Consider the following 17,709-nt stretch of genomic DNA (forward strand, 5'->3'; position numbering starts at 1 on the left):
TTGTCCACAGACAGCTTTCCGGTCATGTGGCCAGCATGACTAAACCACTTCTGGCGCAACGGAACACTGTGACAGAAACCAGAGCACACGGAAACACTGTTTACCTTCCCGCCATAGTGGTACCTATTTATCTACTTGCACTGGTATGCTTTTGAACTGCTAGGTTGGCAGGAGCTGGGACTGAGCAATGGGACCTCACCCCGTCACGCGGATTCAAATTGCCAACCTTCCGAACAGCAAGCCCAGGAGGCTCAGTGATTTAGACCACAGTGCCACCCGCTCCCTGTAGTTTCCCAGGTTATGGTTGTCTACACTAAAAATGGAAGGAGCCTGTATGAACAGCCCATTGTAGCCTGCCACTTGTTATGTCAAATGTATGTAATTTAAAGAACTGGTATATGTTTAAGGCTGTCTTAGTTGAAGGCACTGGAAATTTGAAAAAGTGCCTCTGTAGCATTCCATTACAATAAAAGTCCATTACTGCGAGCCATTATCAACTCCCATATGGAAACTAGAAAGGAAATCCACAGCAAAAGCCTCTTGAGGCACTCATGTTTCCCTGTCTTTTGGTTCTTCAGTTTTCTTCTGTCTACGCATTTTGGTCCCCGAAATATGTTTGCTGATATGTTTGTTGATCCCTACTCCCACCCCAGGCATAGAAGACAAAATATTTTAAAAGTCTATTTGAAGTTAATGGGTAATATAGAAGCACAAAAGGATATCACTTACAAGGACTGAACATAAGAGCAAATGCACATCTGACCAAGTGAGTAAAAAGCTAGTATAAGGAAGTATTTCATGAAATACCATTGTTAATGACCCAAGTAGATTTAGTAACTTTTCAAGGTTGCTTTCTGATCGTTATGCAAATGAAAGCATGCCTGGATTGCAAATCTTTAGAGTCAGCTGTAAATTTTACTTTCCTGTGGAATATAGCATGGGCTGTAAGGAACCACTTCAGTGTGAAATGAGTTAATAGTTAAAATGGGAGCTCTAAAGCACAGTAGCTGTCTATTGTGCAAAATATTCATATTGAAATAGTAGCTTTTGTGACTATATATGGAATTCTAGAAAGACAAATTTCATGGCTCTTGAAATACAGGGATTGTGATTAATGATAAATTATGACTTAATGCAAATTTAGAGACCTTATATGAAAATGAAAAGAATTCATGAATTTGTATCTTGCTCGAAGTGGTCACACATCTTACACAGCTTTTGGGGTGAGGAGAGTTAGATGATGTATTTCCAACAGTGCTATTCAGTGCTATTAGTTCTACACTGTGACATTCTTTAAGAATTTTTTTGGGAAAGAAGCCAAACTGGAAATAAAAATTATAGTAGAAAATGTTATGTTTCAAAGGGAGAAAAAACAGCTCAGTGTGTAGATACCATATTGGATCATAAGCATAAAGAGTAAAAACGGTGGTATAACCATAAAGTCCCAGGAAATGTAGGCATAATGTATCGCATATTGGCCATATTCATCATTCCAAGCAATCAGATGTGGAATTATGCAACCCTGTACTGTGATACTTCCTTTAGTTGCGTGAGGTGTGATAAGCCATAAATTGATGATTAGGTACAGATTGCAACCCAACTGTTTTAACTAATGTTTGGAACATGTTTTAATAATGAGTTTCACACACAAAAAGGCATTGCGTGCAGTCTGTTGAGACAGCTGAATTAGCTTCCTTTCATTTTCTTTGGGAATTGTTATTTCTTATAGTAGCAAGATCACCACCAGATGGTAAGGAATGCATATGGAAAATTGGCCATAGATACAATGTCCATGTTGTCAAGTAAGAAACAATCATTCGCCCGAACTAAAATCAATTGCATCCACTGGTCTTTATATAGGATTTGTTCTCATAAAAGGCAACAAACACTTTCTAAGATGCTGATAGGCTTAATTCAGATGAATCTCATAGAAGAAGAAGAAGAAGAAGAGTTTGGATTTAATATCCCGCCTTTCACTCCCTTTAAGGAGTCTCAAAGTGGCTAACATTCTCCTTTCCCTTCCTCCCCCACAACAAACACTCTGTGAGGTGAGTGGGGCTGAGAGACTTCAAAGAAGTGTGACTGGCCCAAGGTCACCCAGCAGCTGCATGTGGAGGAGCGGAGATGAGAACCCGGTTCACCAGATTACGAGACTACCGCTCTTAACCACTACACCACACTGGCTCTGTGGTGGCTGGATGGTACATAGTACAAGCCACAATATTGCCCTTCCAAGGGGAATGATAAGGAAAAAAAATGTAGATCTTCACAAAAACCAGACAGTCACAATCCTTCCAGTCTCATATACTCCTTAGCCTTCCAATTTTACATCAACAGCATTGCTCAGCCAAGTCTAATCAAATTCCTGTCCATCCCAACTGTCTCCAGTTAGAAGAACCAATTTTTATTATTATTAAAAAAAGCATTTTATTTGTGTTTGCACAAGCAGTTTCCCACCCACTCCTGTTGTCACGAGAGCAGGACACAGAAGCTAACATACAGCTACAGCACACAGATAGTCCTTGTATGACATTAGCAGGTCAGCCTCAGGATATGTGATCTCAGGATGCTTAGAGCTGTTTCCTGGAAGGCCACACCTCACCAGGAGAAGCAGCAAAGAGTGATTTCTACTTTGCGGTACTTGTTTTGCAGCACTGGTAGAGAAAGAGCACACACACAAGCAAGGAATGCTGAACACAGCAGGAGTCCTTTTCTATAATAAATGTTTTAATAGGTACCTATATTTATAATATAACAAATATTAAGGAAATATATTTTCCTGAATGAGGGGACAGGGAAAATAAATGGTGGTTGGCTTGTGCATGTTTTGCAACCAACTCTGTATTAAAAGCTACAGCAGCTGATAGGTGAGACAGGGCATGCTGATCTGAGCCATATGGAATTTCAGAGTAATTTTCAAAATACTTTCAAAAGAAGGGGTGGGTGTGCATGGTGGTTTGTCCTCAGCATACAATGAAAACTATATAATGAAGGTAATTAGATGCACCACTGAGAGGAGGGGAATTCCACAGCTTAGAAGCTGCCACAGTGAGTGTGCAGCCACTGAGGGCTGTACAAAGGGGCCCCATCCAAGATAGCCTGTAGGGAAGAAGGCAGTTTTTCTGGAATTTCATGTCTGGGTTGTTTAGGGTTTAAGCACTGTAGTAGATTGTCTTAGGAAAGGCAGAAGAAACCCGGGAACTAAACAAACTACAAAAATATTGTTATAGATAGGGGGCAGAGGCTAAACCCTAGAAATTAACAAATGGTAGGATGTTGATTATTTGGGGCATGAAGGGAGAAATACAAGCCGCAGAGGAATTCCTGAGCTAGCCTATGCAAAATGGCCTGGCCAAGCTAGGGCTATTAAGAAACAATACAGGGCCATTGAGAGCCATTGGCAATGCAAGAGAACTGTCCTCCCCCCCCCCCCAGCAATGAGGTGTGAAGAGAGATGAGTTTGGAAGCTTGCCATGGTAACTGGGTGTGAGGTGACAGGAAAAGAGAGTGTTCTGGGAAGAAGGAAGAGAAAAAGACTAGGATACATCTTGGGAAGGCTGGCTGAAGGCTGATAGGAAGAGATGCTTTGAACTCCATGGCTGCACTGCTGTGGGGGGTTAAGCTCCTTTTGAAATAACCATGCTGTAAGATCTGGCTTCCCTCCATGCAGTCAGAAGGTGTAAATAGGTACCATATTTCTTAAAGTTATTACAGTCTCCGCCGTGTCTCAATTCTTCAAAGGAACACAGACCCTGGGTGACTGTCTGGAACCCCCCTGGGATCTTGCTATCGCTCGACAGTGAGTGAGGGTGGCACCCAACTTTTGTAACAATATATAGAAAGGATTTCCAAAGATATTGAAATAAAAACAGTGTGCTTAGGTTTGTGCATTAAAGCAGCATAATGTCTAATCCAACACTAGTTAAACACTATATTTTGTCTCCACAGATTGGCTCAGCCATCTGGTATACAAGTGGGAGAATTATCCACTGGGTCTCCCTGTGTGATCTTGCATACTATTTTTTATGTTCCTCAAATACTTCGAGTAACTGCTCAGTGCTAAAATTATGAGTATATCTAGTTGCTAGAAGCAAAGATGGTACTTTCCCATCCATCTGATGAAAACAAACTGTTCCGCCTAGTAACTGATAGTCTTTCCTTTTATAGTTCTAGGTACTTAGTTGTCTCTGCAGAGGAATAGATAAACTAAGAAAAGAAGAGGCGGCACATGTAGGAAACAATCCTATGCCTGCATGCCTGCGTAAAGTTGCCCTCCATTCAACAGCAGGCCTGCTGTTCTGCCTAAGCCTGGAAGACGGAAAACAAGCCTTTAAAAAAGTGAGCCAGGCTGCTAGGTCATGTGGCTGAGTTGAATAGGCTTGGGACACAGCCTCTATGGCCAGCCCCCAGCACACCCTGGAATACTCATTTTTGAGGATGCATACTAGCCTCAGTTAAGTTACAGATAGGTAGCCGTGTTGGTCTGCCATAGTCAAAACAAAACAAAGTCGTCAACAGGCTCATCACAGCTATCTGCCAATCACCCATTCCCACCACCCTTCTGAGTAATACCCCTCCCCACCTTCTCACTATATAGAAGGGTCTGGAAACTTCTGTTTCAGTGTATCTGAAGAAGTGTGCATGCACACGAAAGCTCATACCAAGAACTGACTTAGTTGGTCTTTAAGGTGCTACTGGAAGGAATTTGTTTGGTTTTAGCCTCAGTTAAGTCAGTTTTGGCTCAGCTACCTAAGCTGGGATAAGTGAGTTATGCTGGTGTATCTTTGGCTGAGCTGGGGCTGGGATTTAACAACAGCTGAGCCTGGCTGAGCTAGGAAACAGCCAGCTGAGACAGAGATCCACTGCATCCTAAACTTCTCATCCCAGCAGAACTGGCCATAAAATTGCCCCCTTAAGTGTTAAATCTTTATTTCTCTGAATTTCCCCAAAGAAGGACCAGAAAGGCCCAAAATGTGTTGGAATAATCAGTATCTCTTTTGTCTATCCCATTGCGCATACTTGGTTTAATAAAATAACCTTTAAGGTTATTGTTTAATAAAAATTCTAGGTTTGTGATTTATTTCCAGCTAATATTCCTAATTCAATGCAGCTTGACACATATAACAATTATCTATGTACTGTGTACCATTTTCAATAAATAAAACTATCATATTCTACTGAGATAGCTCAGTCAGTAGAGCATGTGTCTCTTAAACTCAAGGTTGTGGGATTAAGCCCCACGATGGGCAAAAGATTCCTGCACTGCAAAAGCTTGGACCAGATGACCCTCGTAGTCTATTCCAACTCTCTAGTTGTATGATTCTATGAAGTGGCAAGAGTATCATACTGTGACTGGAGAGACCCAGATTCAAGTCTGCCATCAGCCATACAGTTTAGGGGTCAGCCAGCGTTTCACAGGCCAAATGACAGCGTGGCTGTGAGGAAAAAAGTGACAGGGCAGTGTATGCATGTATTTTGCCTTGAGTTCATTGGAAGAGGAATGGGAGATAAATATAAGTAATACAATATATAAATATGCACACACCTATACATGTGTGAATGTATGTATGTTTGTAATATATGTTGCATTCTTACCTATGCAAGTAAATTTTCCCTGGTTGCTTATATTTTTATTAGATTTATATAACAACCTTCATCACAAGATCTCAGGGTGGTTCACAAGATAAGGGTATTAGGTAAAAACACAAATAAATAGTTAAAACAAAAATGTAGTTGCAAATTAATGTATATTAGTGGTTATAGTGACCTATCAGTATGTACCATTACTTAGGAAATATGAAATGCAAATAGGAAATTTGCTTCAAGTTTATGCATTTAAAGTCAACCACTTTTCTTGGTTGTTTAACTGTGTAATCCTTTAATGTCAGCTCAAAAGTAAGGACCACTGAGTTCAAGGAGGCTTACTCCCATTCAGCAGCCTTGTTAAGTACAACATCCGCACAGCCAAAAAGGTAAGGGATTATTGTGTGGATGAGTTACAGATAGGTAGCCGTGTTGGTCTGCCATGGTCAAAACAAAATAAAAAAATTCCTTCCAGTAGCACCTTAAAGACCAACTGAGTTAGTTCTAGGTATGAGCTTTCGTGTGCATGCACACTTCTTCAGATACCAGGTATCTGAAGAAGTGTGCATGCACACGAAAGCTCATACCTAGAACTAACTCAGTTGGTCTTTAAGGTGCTACTGGAAGGAATTTTTTTATTTTGTTTTGTGTGGATGAGTTACTAATCTCCACTGGCATATCATTTTGCACTTCCTATGGAAATGGATGTGCTGAGTGTGTGGGAAAGTGACTGCCATTTCACACCACCACTAGCAGTAGGAAACAGTAATTTCCCAATAAAAGAAACATTACTTTCAAAAGGTTATCTGGATTATCCATTGCAGGAACAGCTACAGATTTCTAGAGCAAGAAATCTGTGGTCTGGGAAGGCCTTTTACACAGCTACAGAAGGGAACAGAATTATTGTAAAATTAAACTATAAACATGAATGAAATAGTTTCTAAATAAATATAAGGTTAAATCCAAACCACTTACACATTCACAGCATATTAGCAACAGAAAGCAAACTTATCGTTTTAAGAGACAATGTTAATTCAAAATTAAGTATGTTTCCTTCCAACAAAAGTTTAATATGATAATCTTAAATGAAGCAATTACTTATAACAGCAGTTAAAACACCCATCAACATTCATAAATATCATTAGACAAAGATGCACAATGTGCTGTTAAATCATTCACAACTATGTTAATTGCTGACAATTAAACTGGATGTCCCCATGTATATTAAACTGAACATAAATTTGCAATATGCACAATCTCCCTTTATCATCTTGATCATACTTAGTGCGCATATACCTGTGGTTGCCTATTTATATTGTGATTTGCAGGCCAAAACAAAGAAGCATACTGTACCTCGTGTGTTGATGGCTGTTGCCGATGGGACTGTGCTTGTTAAGGCTACAGTGGTTGTGACTGTTGCAGAGGTAAGGGAGGGGATGACAGTGGTGGGAAGCAAAATGTTGGAAACATCTGGTGAGTGGAAAAAAATATAAAATAAAATCATATCATGCAAACAGAGAAGCAGCATAACAATGATTCAATTTGTAAATACACATGTGTAGAAAATGTTCAAATTAAAACATGCTTAGCACAGACCAACAAAGGTACGGTAGTGCACTTTGAAATTCTTGACATTAGATCACACTCTCTCTTATTCTATTCAAACAGCAACAGACAGAATTTTAAACAACCAAAAAGGACTTGTTCAAATGATTCATGTTTCCACAAAGTGGGAGAGTGAATCTGTGACAAGAATCCTTCTCTTCACTAAGCCATTTTTAAATGCCTCATACAGTAACAAAGCAAATATAGATGCAACAACATGCTGTGTCAGCGTGGGAAGATGAAAACACAACACTGTCATGCTAAAATAAACACACATGTTAACAAGAGATGGCTGTATGTTAAAACACCTACTTTCAGACAGACTCAATGAAAGAAAACGGGGGTGAATGGCTACTAACTCTAAAAGCTGCTTTATTTGATTTGCTTCTCTTCTTCCACATTTTGTTATAGGAAACAGTCTGCCAAGATCCAGAGCAAAGAACACATCAAAATCTTTACCAACAGCCACTGTGAATAAGGGTTACTCAACATAAAGCAATATTTCAGTCAACGTAATTGTATCATTTGAGGACCAACTGTAGAAACTATTCATAGTAATGTTACCATATGTATGATCCATAAAGGAACTTCACCAATAGAAAAACCGAACAAGCATTATCAGTTCTTAGGTTATTTTCCAAATTGAGTAAGTGCACATCTACACACAAAGCTTAAAGGCCCTGTTGCTAAGTCACATCATAAATTCCCTGTAGCAAAACCTTTTGTGGTTTTAATATATAGAGGACAATAAAGAGAGAAGTAGGAGGGAGAGAGAAAAAACACCTCTAAAATCTGCACTGCCTAGAGCACTGAAGATCAATGTTCCTTTGTCTAGGAAGACACTGAAAATAAGAAAGAAAAGGCACAGTGGAAAACAACTTCAAATACTGTGAAGTTCAGTTAAACATCTAGGATGCTACATGACTGAAACCAAGCTTCAGAGGAATATGGTTGCACTCACACAGATGCAAACACCATCACTACAGAAGCAGCTAATGGTGGTATCTGTGCAACAAGGGTTTACAAAAAATGGTAATGCAAATAAGAACCACAGCTTTATTTTCAAGTTTCAAGTTCAGGAACAACTTGTATTAGGCAATAGTATTAATAAAATAATACAGAACATATATCCATAGTACAAAAATCCATAATATAAAAAGGACTTTGTCAAGGTCCTGATCATTAAAACACAGTTTCCCTTGTGCATCTCTGACAGCTCCAATTCGAATATTATTTTGATTTTCTTAAAATCCAATTTGCCAACATCGATGATGTAAGAGAAAGTTATCTGAGACACTAACTCAAATCCAGCTTAATTTCAGATTAAACCTCTGAATCATTACAACAGTTTACAGCAATTTTATCTAACTCCTTTTTCCTGATTTTTTCTTTTTTGCAGCCAGTGCATACAGGGCCACTATGTATGTTATGAAGCTGTTACTGCCACTCAAAGGAAACTGAACTATTGTTTGCTTGTGCAAACAAAGGTTTCAGAAAGTGATCCCTTGGCTCTCTATATAAGGGGCAGGTTAACAGACAATGAGTGATGTATTCCATCTGAGGTTGACTACAAATAAAAATCTATCTGCATATTGAACCCTGTTGTAGCAGCCATCCAAAAGCGTAGAAGCATTTCTTAAGGAAACTGTTAAGACTTTGGTTAGATAACTAGCTCTAAAATGCTCTGTTCTCAAGAGTGGATACCATTGGGAGAGGGGCAGAATGGGGTTTCTAATTAGTTGCCGATTCTATCCAGAAGAACCAATCCCTTAGTTGACACTTATTCAAGGTCATTGCAAAGCTCCGTTCTGGAAAATAATAGTAGTCAAAAACATATTGACAAGCTGCTTTCCAGAGTTGGTTATCACCCAATTCCACATAGCGCAGAGCAAGAAAACACTCAATAGGCATAGTAGCAATGTTATAAAATATTATTTAACTCAGCACAGTTAAGGCTATTGCCTTAATTGTTGGCCACTCAGATTCTGTACAAAGAAGAGTAGCTGATATCCCTGATAGTAGGGAGTATAGCTTCCCACCCCCCAAAAAATTCTGCAGCGTTTTCAAAACTTTAATGGGGTTCAAATCAGAGTCCCAGATTTCAACATCACAGAGCACTTGAGTAAGCACTTTGCTACCAAATATCTTTAGGGCAGGTTCAATCAGCTGCCGTCCCTTATTGTAATAGAATTTCATAATACACAATAGAATTACATGTCTGGACAGACTTGCTGAAATTTATTTTTGTTAGCAGCCATCGATAACAGTACAGCAAGAGGGGACTGCCTGATGTTATGTATACCTTTTAGTTTGCCAATCAACCAATCTTACAATGAGAAATGGACCATGTACTGTACATTTGTCTTAAGGACCTCATGTATGACCACATAAGGGGACATGTGCTGCTCTGCCCTTTCCCAACTACAACTTTACACCAGTGTAACTTCTCTCCAACCACAGTCATGCTAGAAGCAATGCTGAGTCTGGTTTCTTGGCCTGCAGTTGTTCTGTCACGGCCATATGTTACCTTGAAGTGGGGCTTAATATTACCAAGTTACACTACTTTAATAGGCCTATAAAAGAATGATGGATAATTTCCAGTGCTCTCCTCCATTTCAATGTTTATTGGGCATGAACTAGGTGATATAGTAGTCCTTAGTGGTCCTTAGCAAATCAACCCAATTTTAATATGCTCAGAGTGTTAACAAGGTATTGTCGCAGTTTCTGTCTGGGGCATGTAAAACATAACAATGTCGTGCTTATTGATGAAGTCCACTGATATTACGAGTAAAAACAACTACTCCTGTTTTATAGATCCCAGAGTTGCAGGAATATTTCTGGTCTTTTGACACATACTGGTTTCTTATGAGAAGAAGTAATGACTCTAGCCAGGATTTCTAAATTAATGCCTGTTTCGAAATGTAAAGTATGTTAGCTATATAACCTATAAACTAGGCACCTGAGCACCATTTGTTAACCTTCTTTGCTTCAAGCCTTCACCTAGTTACACTTATTTACATCCTACTGCATTTAATCAGTAGGATTACTGCATGATCCTAAACATGTTTACTTGAAGCAAATCCCACCGAGTTTAGCAATACTTGCTTGGTGGCAGGTAGGCTAAATATTGCAGCCTTGTGCATACATAGCTAAGGCATAGTGTTTCAGCCTTTGTCCCAAAGAGTATGATAAAACTAGCATGACATTTTGAAAAGGTTCTCATTCAAAATGTAGCTTTTGCTATAATCATGTGGAAAATGGGAAGAATTCATGAATAGTTACCATGAATTTCTGCAGACAGAGCCATCAGCAACTCCCTACAAATACAGGCCACTTCCCTAGTTTCAGGTGGGATTCAGTCATATTTCAGAAAATTCAGGTTGCACAATTAAAGTTGACTGGGAGGTCTTGAGCAACAAACGCACTTCCTCAAAACAACTGACTTTTTGGTATAAGGAAAGTGATGGCAAAATGCACTAGGAAGCGTGGGATAAAAATTGCTTGATGCAACATCATATAACCTGGCCACAATAAGATCAGAATGAGTGTTAAATAAGAGGCATAGCCTGTAAGAAAGAGTGTTGCTCATGTTATTCTAAAGCAGCAATGCTGCAGCAAGCAAAGGCTCTAGCAGCTCAGTCAGCTGCTTGTGGCTGCAAAGCCAAACTGGATGTTTGTGACTGTTGCCATGGAAACAAAGGGGCAGTCCATTCTCCTTATTGAGCACAGGATGTGAGCTCAGTGTGTGTCATATGACCTGTACAGGATGTACATGGGTGGAGTTTGGAGTTTCTCTCTGTTTGTTTAAGAGAGCAGACATCTTTGACTGTATGACTGCTAAAGACAGGAATAAAGACATGTAGATACATTTCTGTCTGAGTCTGATTCCCCTCCCTGGGGATATGCAGGGAGGAGGAGAAGCAGTTGGTGTGTTTTTCTCACAGCCTGAGGAAAATCGCCGGAACAGACCTCATGTGTTGTTCCTGCCGGGAGTCGCCGGAGGGAGGTCAAAGGAATTCAGCCGGTGCCTTAACAGATAGGCACACACCTCTGACCCAAGGCAGAATTCCAACAGCTCACCCACTATGCATTTTGTATATGATGGGTGTGTGGGTGCCATATAATCTTACGAGAAACATATCTCATACTTTCCATGTATTGTCTCAGTGATAATAAACAGAACTCACAACATAAAATACATTTAACTGCTCATACACAATACCAAAAGGATAAGCAACCCGACCATTTAATCATAATCACTATTATGTCAATAGGTTGCTTTATGAAATATCAACCACAGAGAGGATGATTGTTTTAGTCTGATACATGATTTTCTTTAGAAGTATAATATTGCTACAAATATATTGATGTATGGTGATATTGATCATTAAGAGACTTGATCCTAAGTACTGTGAGCAGAGCTGTGGACCCATTTCCTTCCCACTGCAGCCACCCCTTGCCTTCAGCTATTCTTGAAGGTTGGGGACCCTCTTCTTCAGAATATCATTCAGTACAGTGGAGGGGAGAAAGGGAGAACTGGCAGAACTCAAGAGTGTGCCCCTTGCATCAACTTAAGTCTCTTCCTCTTTAGCTAGAGCATTACTGCCGAGAACTCTATTTTATATATCTTGGTGGACTTCCAATACTAGGGTTCTTACTATCAAAAGATAAAATCCAATTATTCAAATTTATGGCTGTTCTTCTATTTGCTCACCCACCCCTCATTCAATTTCTCTGTATATAAAAATGTAAACAGAAGCTGCAGCTGCCTGCCAAAGCAATTCTGCACTTGTGGCATTTCTTTTTTAAAAAATCTACCAGCAAAGGAGCGCATGAGTTAGACAATAGCAACTCTAAGCAATATGCAGGGCCTGACCTCACTCAGAATTGAAATGAATCAATTTCCAGATGCTCTTCCTGCACATTTTCGATACTGTGTAGCTCATTGACCCATAACACCCAAATATCCTTTGGTGAAAGGAGGCAGTGGTTCATCCAGAGGGCAGTAGCCTACCTGGCCACCATATAAAATACTTGAGGAATATCCCTCCCCTGGATATTCGTGTGTCCCCCAACTTTACTGAACAAGTGAGGAAATGATTCCTGAACATTCAAAGCAAAAGAGGCACAGTGACAATATGTTGCTATATGCTTTCTAAAAATGTGAACAACATCAGTAAACTTAAAACAGTAATAGATTTGTTTCATAATCATTTGTCCCTGAATTTAATGTACACAATTAAATAAGGCATTCGTGGCTCCACTTTTAAAATGAATATAATACTAATCAGCTAAAGAGGTTATTGGAAATAAAACCAATTTTTCAAAAGGAGAATGGGACAGAGGGCATTCCTCTCCTTTTACCTCCCCTCCATCCTACTAGTTTCCTGGGTTGGTAGACCTGACTTTAGACAAAGCTCTGTTCAACCTTGGGAGATTTCAGGAAGAGTGAAGGGGCTGCAGGAGGCTTCTTGGACGTGACCCAGTCAGCTCTGTTATTACTTTTCTGTTAGAGCTCAGAAGAACGGGCTTCCACACCAGAGTTTAATGTGGATTTGAAACCTGAGACCCATTGTGGGCATGTGCACAAGTATTTGTTACCAGACCAGCAATAATTGAAGTACAAAGTGTGTGTGTGCAGGTTGATAGATAGATAGATGATAGAGATAGTGTTTCTCTCTCACTCCTCCACTTCTTTTGTCACTAAGCCATTACTGAGGAACATGTCAGGCTCAGGAGATGAATAGTTCACCCCTTGAGCAAAAGGAACTCCAACTTCCTCAAGGACTTCTTGATCAAATGGGAAGGGCAAGCTCGATCCCATCCGTTTTGATCCCTATAGTTCAGTTTGGACTAAGCTACTGGAGAGCAAGCAGCAGGACATGTGCTTAATACCCTCAATTTGTGGAGCTTGAGAAAGGATGCCTGCATGGTGCTCTCTGGTGCCAGATAAGCACCCAATGCATAAATTGTTCATCTGCAATGCATTAATTCCAATGGGATGCACATTTATATGAATGTGCATTCTGGTGTGATAAATTAGTAGCCCACTTGTGCCAGCAACGGGGAACTTTCATTTCAGCGCCCTCACCACCTCAGACTACTAAACATGAATTTCTCAACAAGGGGAGGTAAAGGAGGAGGAGGAGGAGGAATGGGATTTTTTAAATTGAACATTGTAGTCCTCACCCCACCACCAAATACCAAATTCGCATTGAAAATCAGATCTCATATTAGTCATAACAGATTTCTGTGGGAGCTACTTTACAACCTGCTCTATATACACACGGCATACATAACTTGATATACGTAAGTTTTAGTACTTATATGGAGCCAAAATAGATTATGCATTCTTAAAATAGCTTATGAATTGTTTTTGGCAGAGTTCTGTTAAAATATAAATGCATTTTTTGTGGTAAAAAACCCCCCAAACCATTAAAGCAAGGAGCTGAACATCTGAATGTTCTGGTTTGCCCTTTGTGACATTTTAACCTTTTTTTCACAAAGTTGTCAGCCATAAAATGCAACAGTGATTCAGTTTTCATGTGCAGTGTAAAAATAAACTTGAACAACTTTTGCACATGTTGTTGCAAGAGAACTAAATTATATACTGTAATAAGTGAAAATATAAACCCAGTACTAATAAAATACAGGTTGTGAATGACTAAAACAGATGGGATTCTTAATACTTAGATGTTTTACCCTTTCCCCAAACTATTATCTCAAATATATATATTCTCCAATATCAAGCAAATGAGCTAAGCCAGCTCCTCCTCTCCTATTCAGTGCTACGAAGTGGACATCTCCACACCCTCTTACCTTCTCTAACTCTAAAAAAGACATGAATTCTGGCATTATTTATAGGATGAAAACTGATAATCTCTAGTAAAGCAGAACTTCAACATCTGGAAAGGTAAAATCTATCAATATTAGAAAACTGAAGCAACAGTGCATGTCAAAGATGGAAATATTACACATTCAATGCTCCAGTGGTCCAAATGAGAGAGCTTCTAAAAAATGCAATAATCTCAATATTAATTTATGTTTTAGTTAGTTGAAAATAATTTGTGTCGGAAATGCAATGAAAATTTCACTATTGTGATTTAGCCAATTGTTAAGCAGATATTGGAGGCTTACTCAACAGGATGCAGGAATGTTGAAATTAAGGCCTCATTTTATTGCCTATCATTAAATTATTCTAATCCAGCAAAATTAGCTTTTTTAATTTGAGATTTAACTCAGTCACTAATTAAATCAATGGGAGAGCTAAAAAGCTGATTTCTCCACATACTGAAAATATGTTTACAAGTATAATCAATTGGATACTATAGGCCTGTACTGAGTACTAGTGTGCTTCTAAGCCCAACTCAAGGTGTTTCCCTGTAATACAAAGCCCTAAACAACTCCAGCCTCATATATTTGCAGGGGTTTCCATCCTATATAGACTGGTCAGGTGTTGGATATGCAGAGGAGGCTCTGCTGGGATTTCCGTCGCCATGTGAAATTTGTCAGGCAGTGCTGTGTAAGAGAGCGGTTTCTGTTTAACATCAGGCCAAGGTGCACAAAGGGGTGCATCTTCCACCAGAAAAGGTGGAAATAGTTTAATTGTACTGCATGGTGGAAGGTGAGCTGTAAATGAACAAATAGGGAATGCAGGATTCCTTGTGTTGAACCATGGCCATGGTTCCTCACGAAAACACCACTTTTGCTCATTGCTCTAGCACACATACTGCTTCAGTTCATATGTAATGATGCTGGTTCGGCAAGTCGTGGTTTAGAAGCCTGGGCAAACCCAACTGCCATCACATGATGGCAATGGTCCTATTCTAAGCCTCTGTGGTGCACCTGCTTGGGAGTTGGTGCAGTAAATGGGCATTTTTCTTGTCTCGCCCCTTCTGTCCTGAGTGGCATGAGTGCTGTGGAGTGGCTGTGCCACTCCATCAGGACCTGCCACATACCAGTGTATGTAAGATTTCAGTCTTACATACACTTAAAAAAAATGATAAAGAGAACCATCTGTTAACTAAAATTCACACAAGATCAAGTTTGTCTTCATATTAGCAGATATTTACTAATAAAGGAACCCTAACTCCCCAATTCACTGGCTTGGTGAGGCATTAAGATTGAGGTGATGTATATGTTGGCAGAGAAGAGCTTCACTGATGGAGGGGCACATCTACTACAGAGGTGTCGGCTACACCTGTGGTTGTTTCACTGGTTGTTGACAGAATTAGGCTCGGGGGGGGGGGGGCAGCTGTGAGATATGGGTGGTCTGGGATGCAAAGTCCCTTCATCCATTGGGTAGGTTCCAGGACAGGACTCCCTTGCTTCACCAGCCAAGAATTGGTAGAACTAGGGTTGACATGTTTCAAAGGGTGAAAATCCAGACATAAAAGTTGTTGAGGTGTTTTTTCCAGTACTATACCTACGTACCTGGGAGAAAACACTATTGAATTCAGTTAGGCTGAATAGAGCTGTATTGGCTGCATGCTAAAAGATTTAGCTTGCTATTCATCTGCTGATAGATGTATTGATTTGAGCTACTATAAGAGAATATAAGACAGAAATATTCCATAGTCAGATACTGTGGGAGAAAGTGATTTCCCTATAACTTTATTTTTAGACTGTCCCAATTAAAGCATCACAGTGTTCATGTTGTTTGTATAATTAATATGAATAAACACTATGCTTACTCTTAATCTCTAATTATGATAAACTACACATTTTCATTTAAGTCAAGCCTCTGCTTGCACTAAAGCTGTCTAAATCTCTCCTGAGTTTTGAAGATAACTTTGGAAATTGAGGGAATTAGCAGATAGGGTTCCACTGAGAGAACTGTTCACAGGAAAGGGAATAAAAGACGGATAGGTGACTCTAAAGTACTCGATAATGAAAGCTGGGAGGAAGAAAAACTGCTGTGATTGAAAATAAGTAAGATCATTTTGTGGAAATTGTGTGCAAACATTAAAGCACAAATTAAAGAACAAAATGTAGGACAGATCCTGTTCAACAACAGAGGGCTCTTGTTCCATATTCTGAGATTCACACTGGGGAAAAGTTGCAGAAACTACATTAATTTCACACACGTGTATGACGAATAAATACAATTTCCTCTTTAGTTCTAAAGGGTTTTACTTCTTCCACTCTACCTCAGAAAATACCAGCACATAAGACCAATGAAACTTATGACAATCAACTGATTGTGACAACCACATTTAGATAAGCAACAGAGCCAATACAAAGAGGGATAGGCTTTCCTTTGGATGTGCCAGCTGCTTGTCTTTGACAAAGGATATATAACTGTTCACATTTTAAGTTATTCAGATATTATAATTTGGGTCCTAATAATGCTCAATTATTATTAGTTCAAAATAAGTTCTAAATTTTTTAAAGTTTATTTTTGTTGAGGAAACTATACAGTGCCATAGTATTTCTCAGTTTTATTACCTACAGCCAGTAGGGTTAACTGGAATACTCAAACTGAAGCACTCGAAGTTGAACAAATAATGTAGGAAATGGTTTAGCCAGAGGGCTGACACTTGCTAAAAGTCTACAGCTGAAACTACCCTATATAGTTTCTGTGAAGAAGGGTCGGTAAGAAGAAGACCGTATAATGGACCTAAATTCAGTAAACATATTTATCAATAGATTTTCATGTTTAGAGAATCCTCCCACAGTATTCCCTCCTTTTACTCTTGGCACCATCTTTACCCAGAGAAATTAAGCAGAAACTTTGTAGCTCCACTTCCCAATTCTCAAGCAAAGTTGTGAGCCAAGGAAATAGTGCTTATCAAACTCTGATCAATTTCCCTACTACTTTCACCACTTAGGTTAAACTCTCTCCCACCCATTCACACTTTATAAGATTAGTCAGGCACAACTGATAATCTGTGCAAACTCTGCTTCCCAAATGCAATGTCACGTGACCAACTGGAAAATGATAAGATGTATAGCACCAATTCTGCTTAACCCCAATAGAGGTTCTTGGCAATTTCTTTCCAAAATAGTTTCATTCTGTTGTGCTTGGTCCTCTTAAATTGAACTCACAAAGGGGAAAAGACCATCATAAATTCCCTTACCCAACCATGGCAGTTATTAACTCTGCACTGGAAGAATATATTAAATGCTAGAGACAATTTTTGTGCAAAATGAAGATAAGGAAATATATGCCCTCTATTAAATGGCATAACCCTTTCTTCAATTTTCAAACTGCAAAGTAAGAAAAAAGGGGGGAAGAGTTCTGTCCCACTTGGTGCACCCAATAAAGCTATGCATCTAATCTCAATGCTGAAAAAATAAGAACAGGAAATTGTCTAAGATTATCATTATAATCAAACTATACTGAAGAAGCGTTTGATATCAAACACTACTAAACACTGAAACTTTTAAAACTTGGAACATTTGACATTATCTTATTTTAGAAGGCTTACAGTGCTAATAAACTCAAATATATACTTCTGCAATTACCCTCTGTAGTTCCAAATCTATATTTGCAGAAATTTAATTAGGAAGAAACTCCAG

The 17,709-nt window shown here is 39.2% G+C and overlaps 1 protein-coding gene across 4 annotated transcripts in view; it reads right to left on the reverse strand.

The window, feature by feature from the left end:
• The window catches only part of CADM2 (cell adhesion molecule 2), a 365,211-nt gene that overhangs the window by 35,310 nt on the left and 312,192 nt on the right, over positions 1 to 17,709 (reverse strand). For 2 of the 4 annotated variants that reach the window (XM_081858507.1, XM_081858506.1), the window contains one exon: positions 6,937 to 7,053. The exons of 1 other annotated variant lie outside the window; for it this stretch is intronic. In XM_081858507.1, the coding sequence (XP_081714633.1) occupies positions 6,937 to 7,053 (117 nt within the window). The remainder of the gene's footprint in view (positions 1 to 6,936; positions 7,054 to 17,709) is intronic. One more of the 4 variants, XM_081858508.1, reaches the window with a different exon arrangement.

This window comes from Podarcis erhardii (assembly GCF_964252035.2).
Source record: "Podarcis erhardii genome assembly, chromosome: 4".
Taxonomy (NCBI): Eukaryota; Metazoa; Chordata; class Lepidosauria; order Squamata; family Lacertidae; genus Podarcis; species Podarcis erhardii.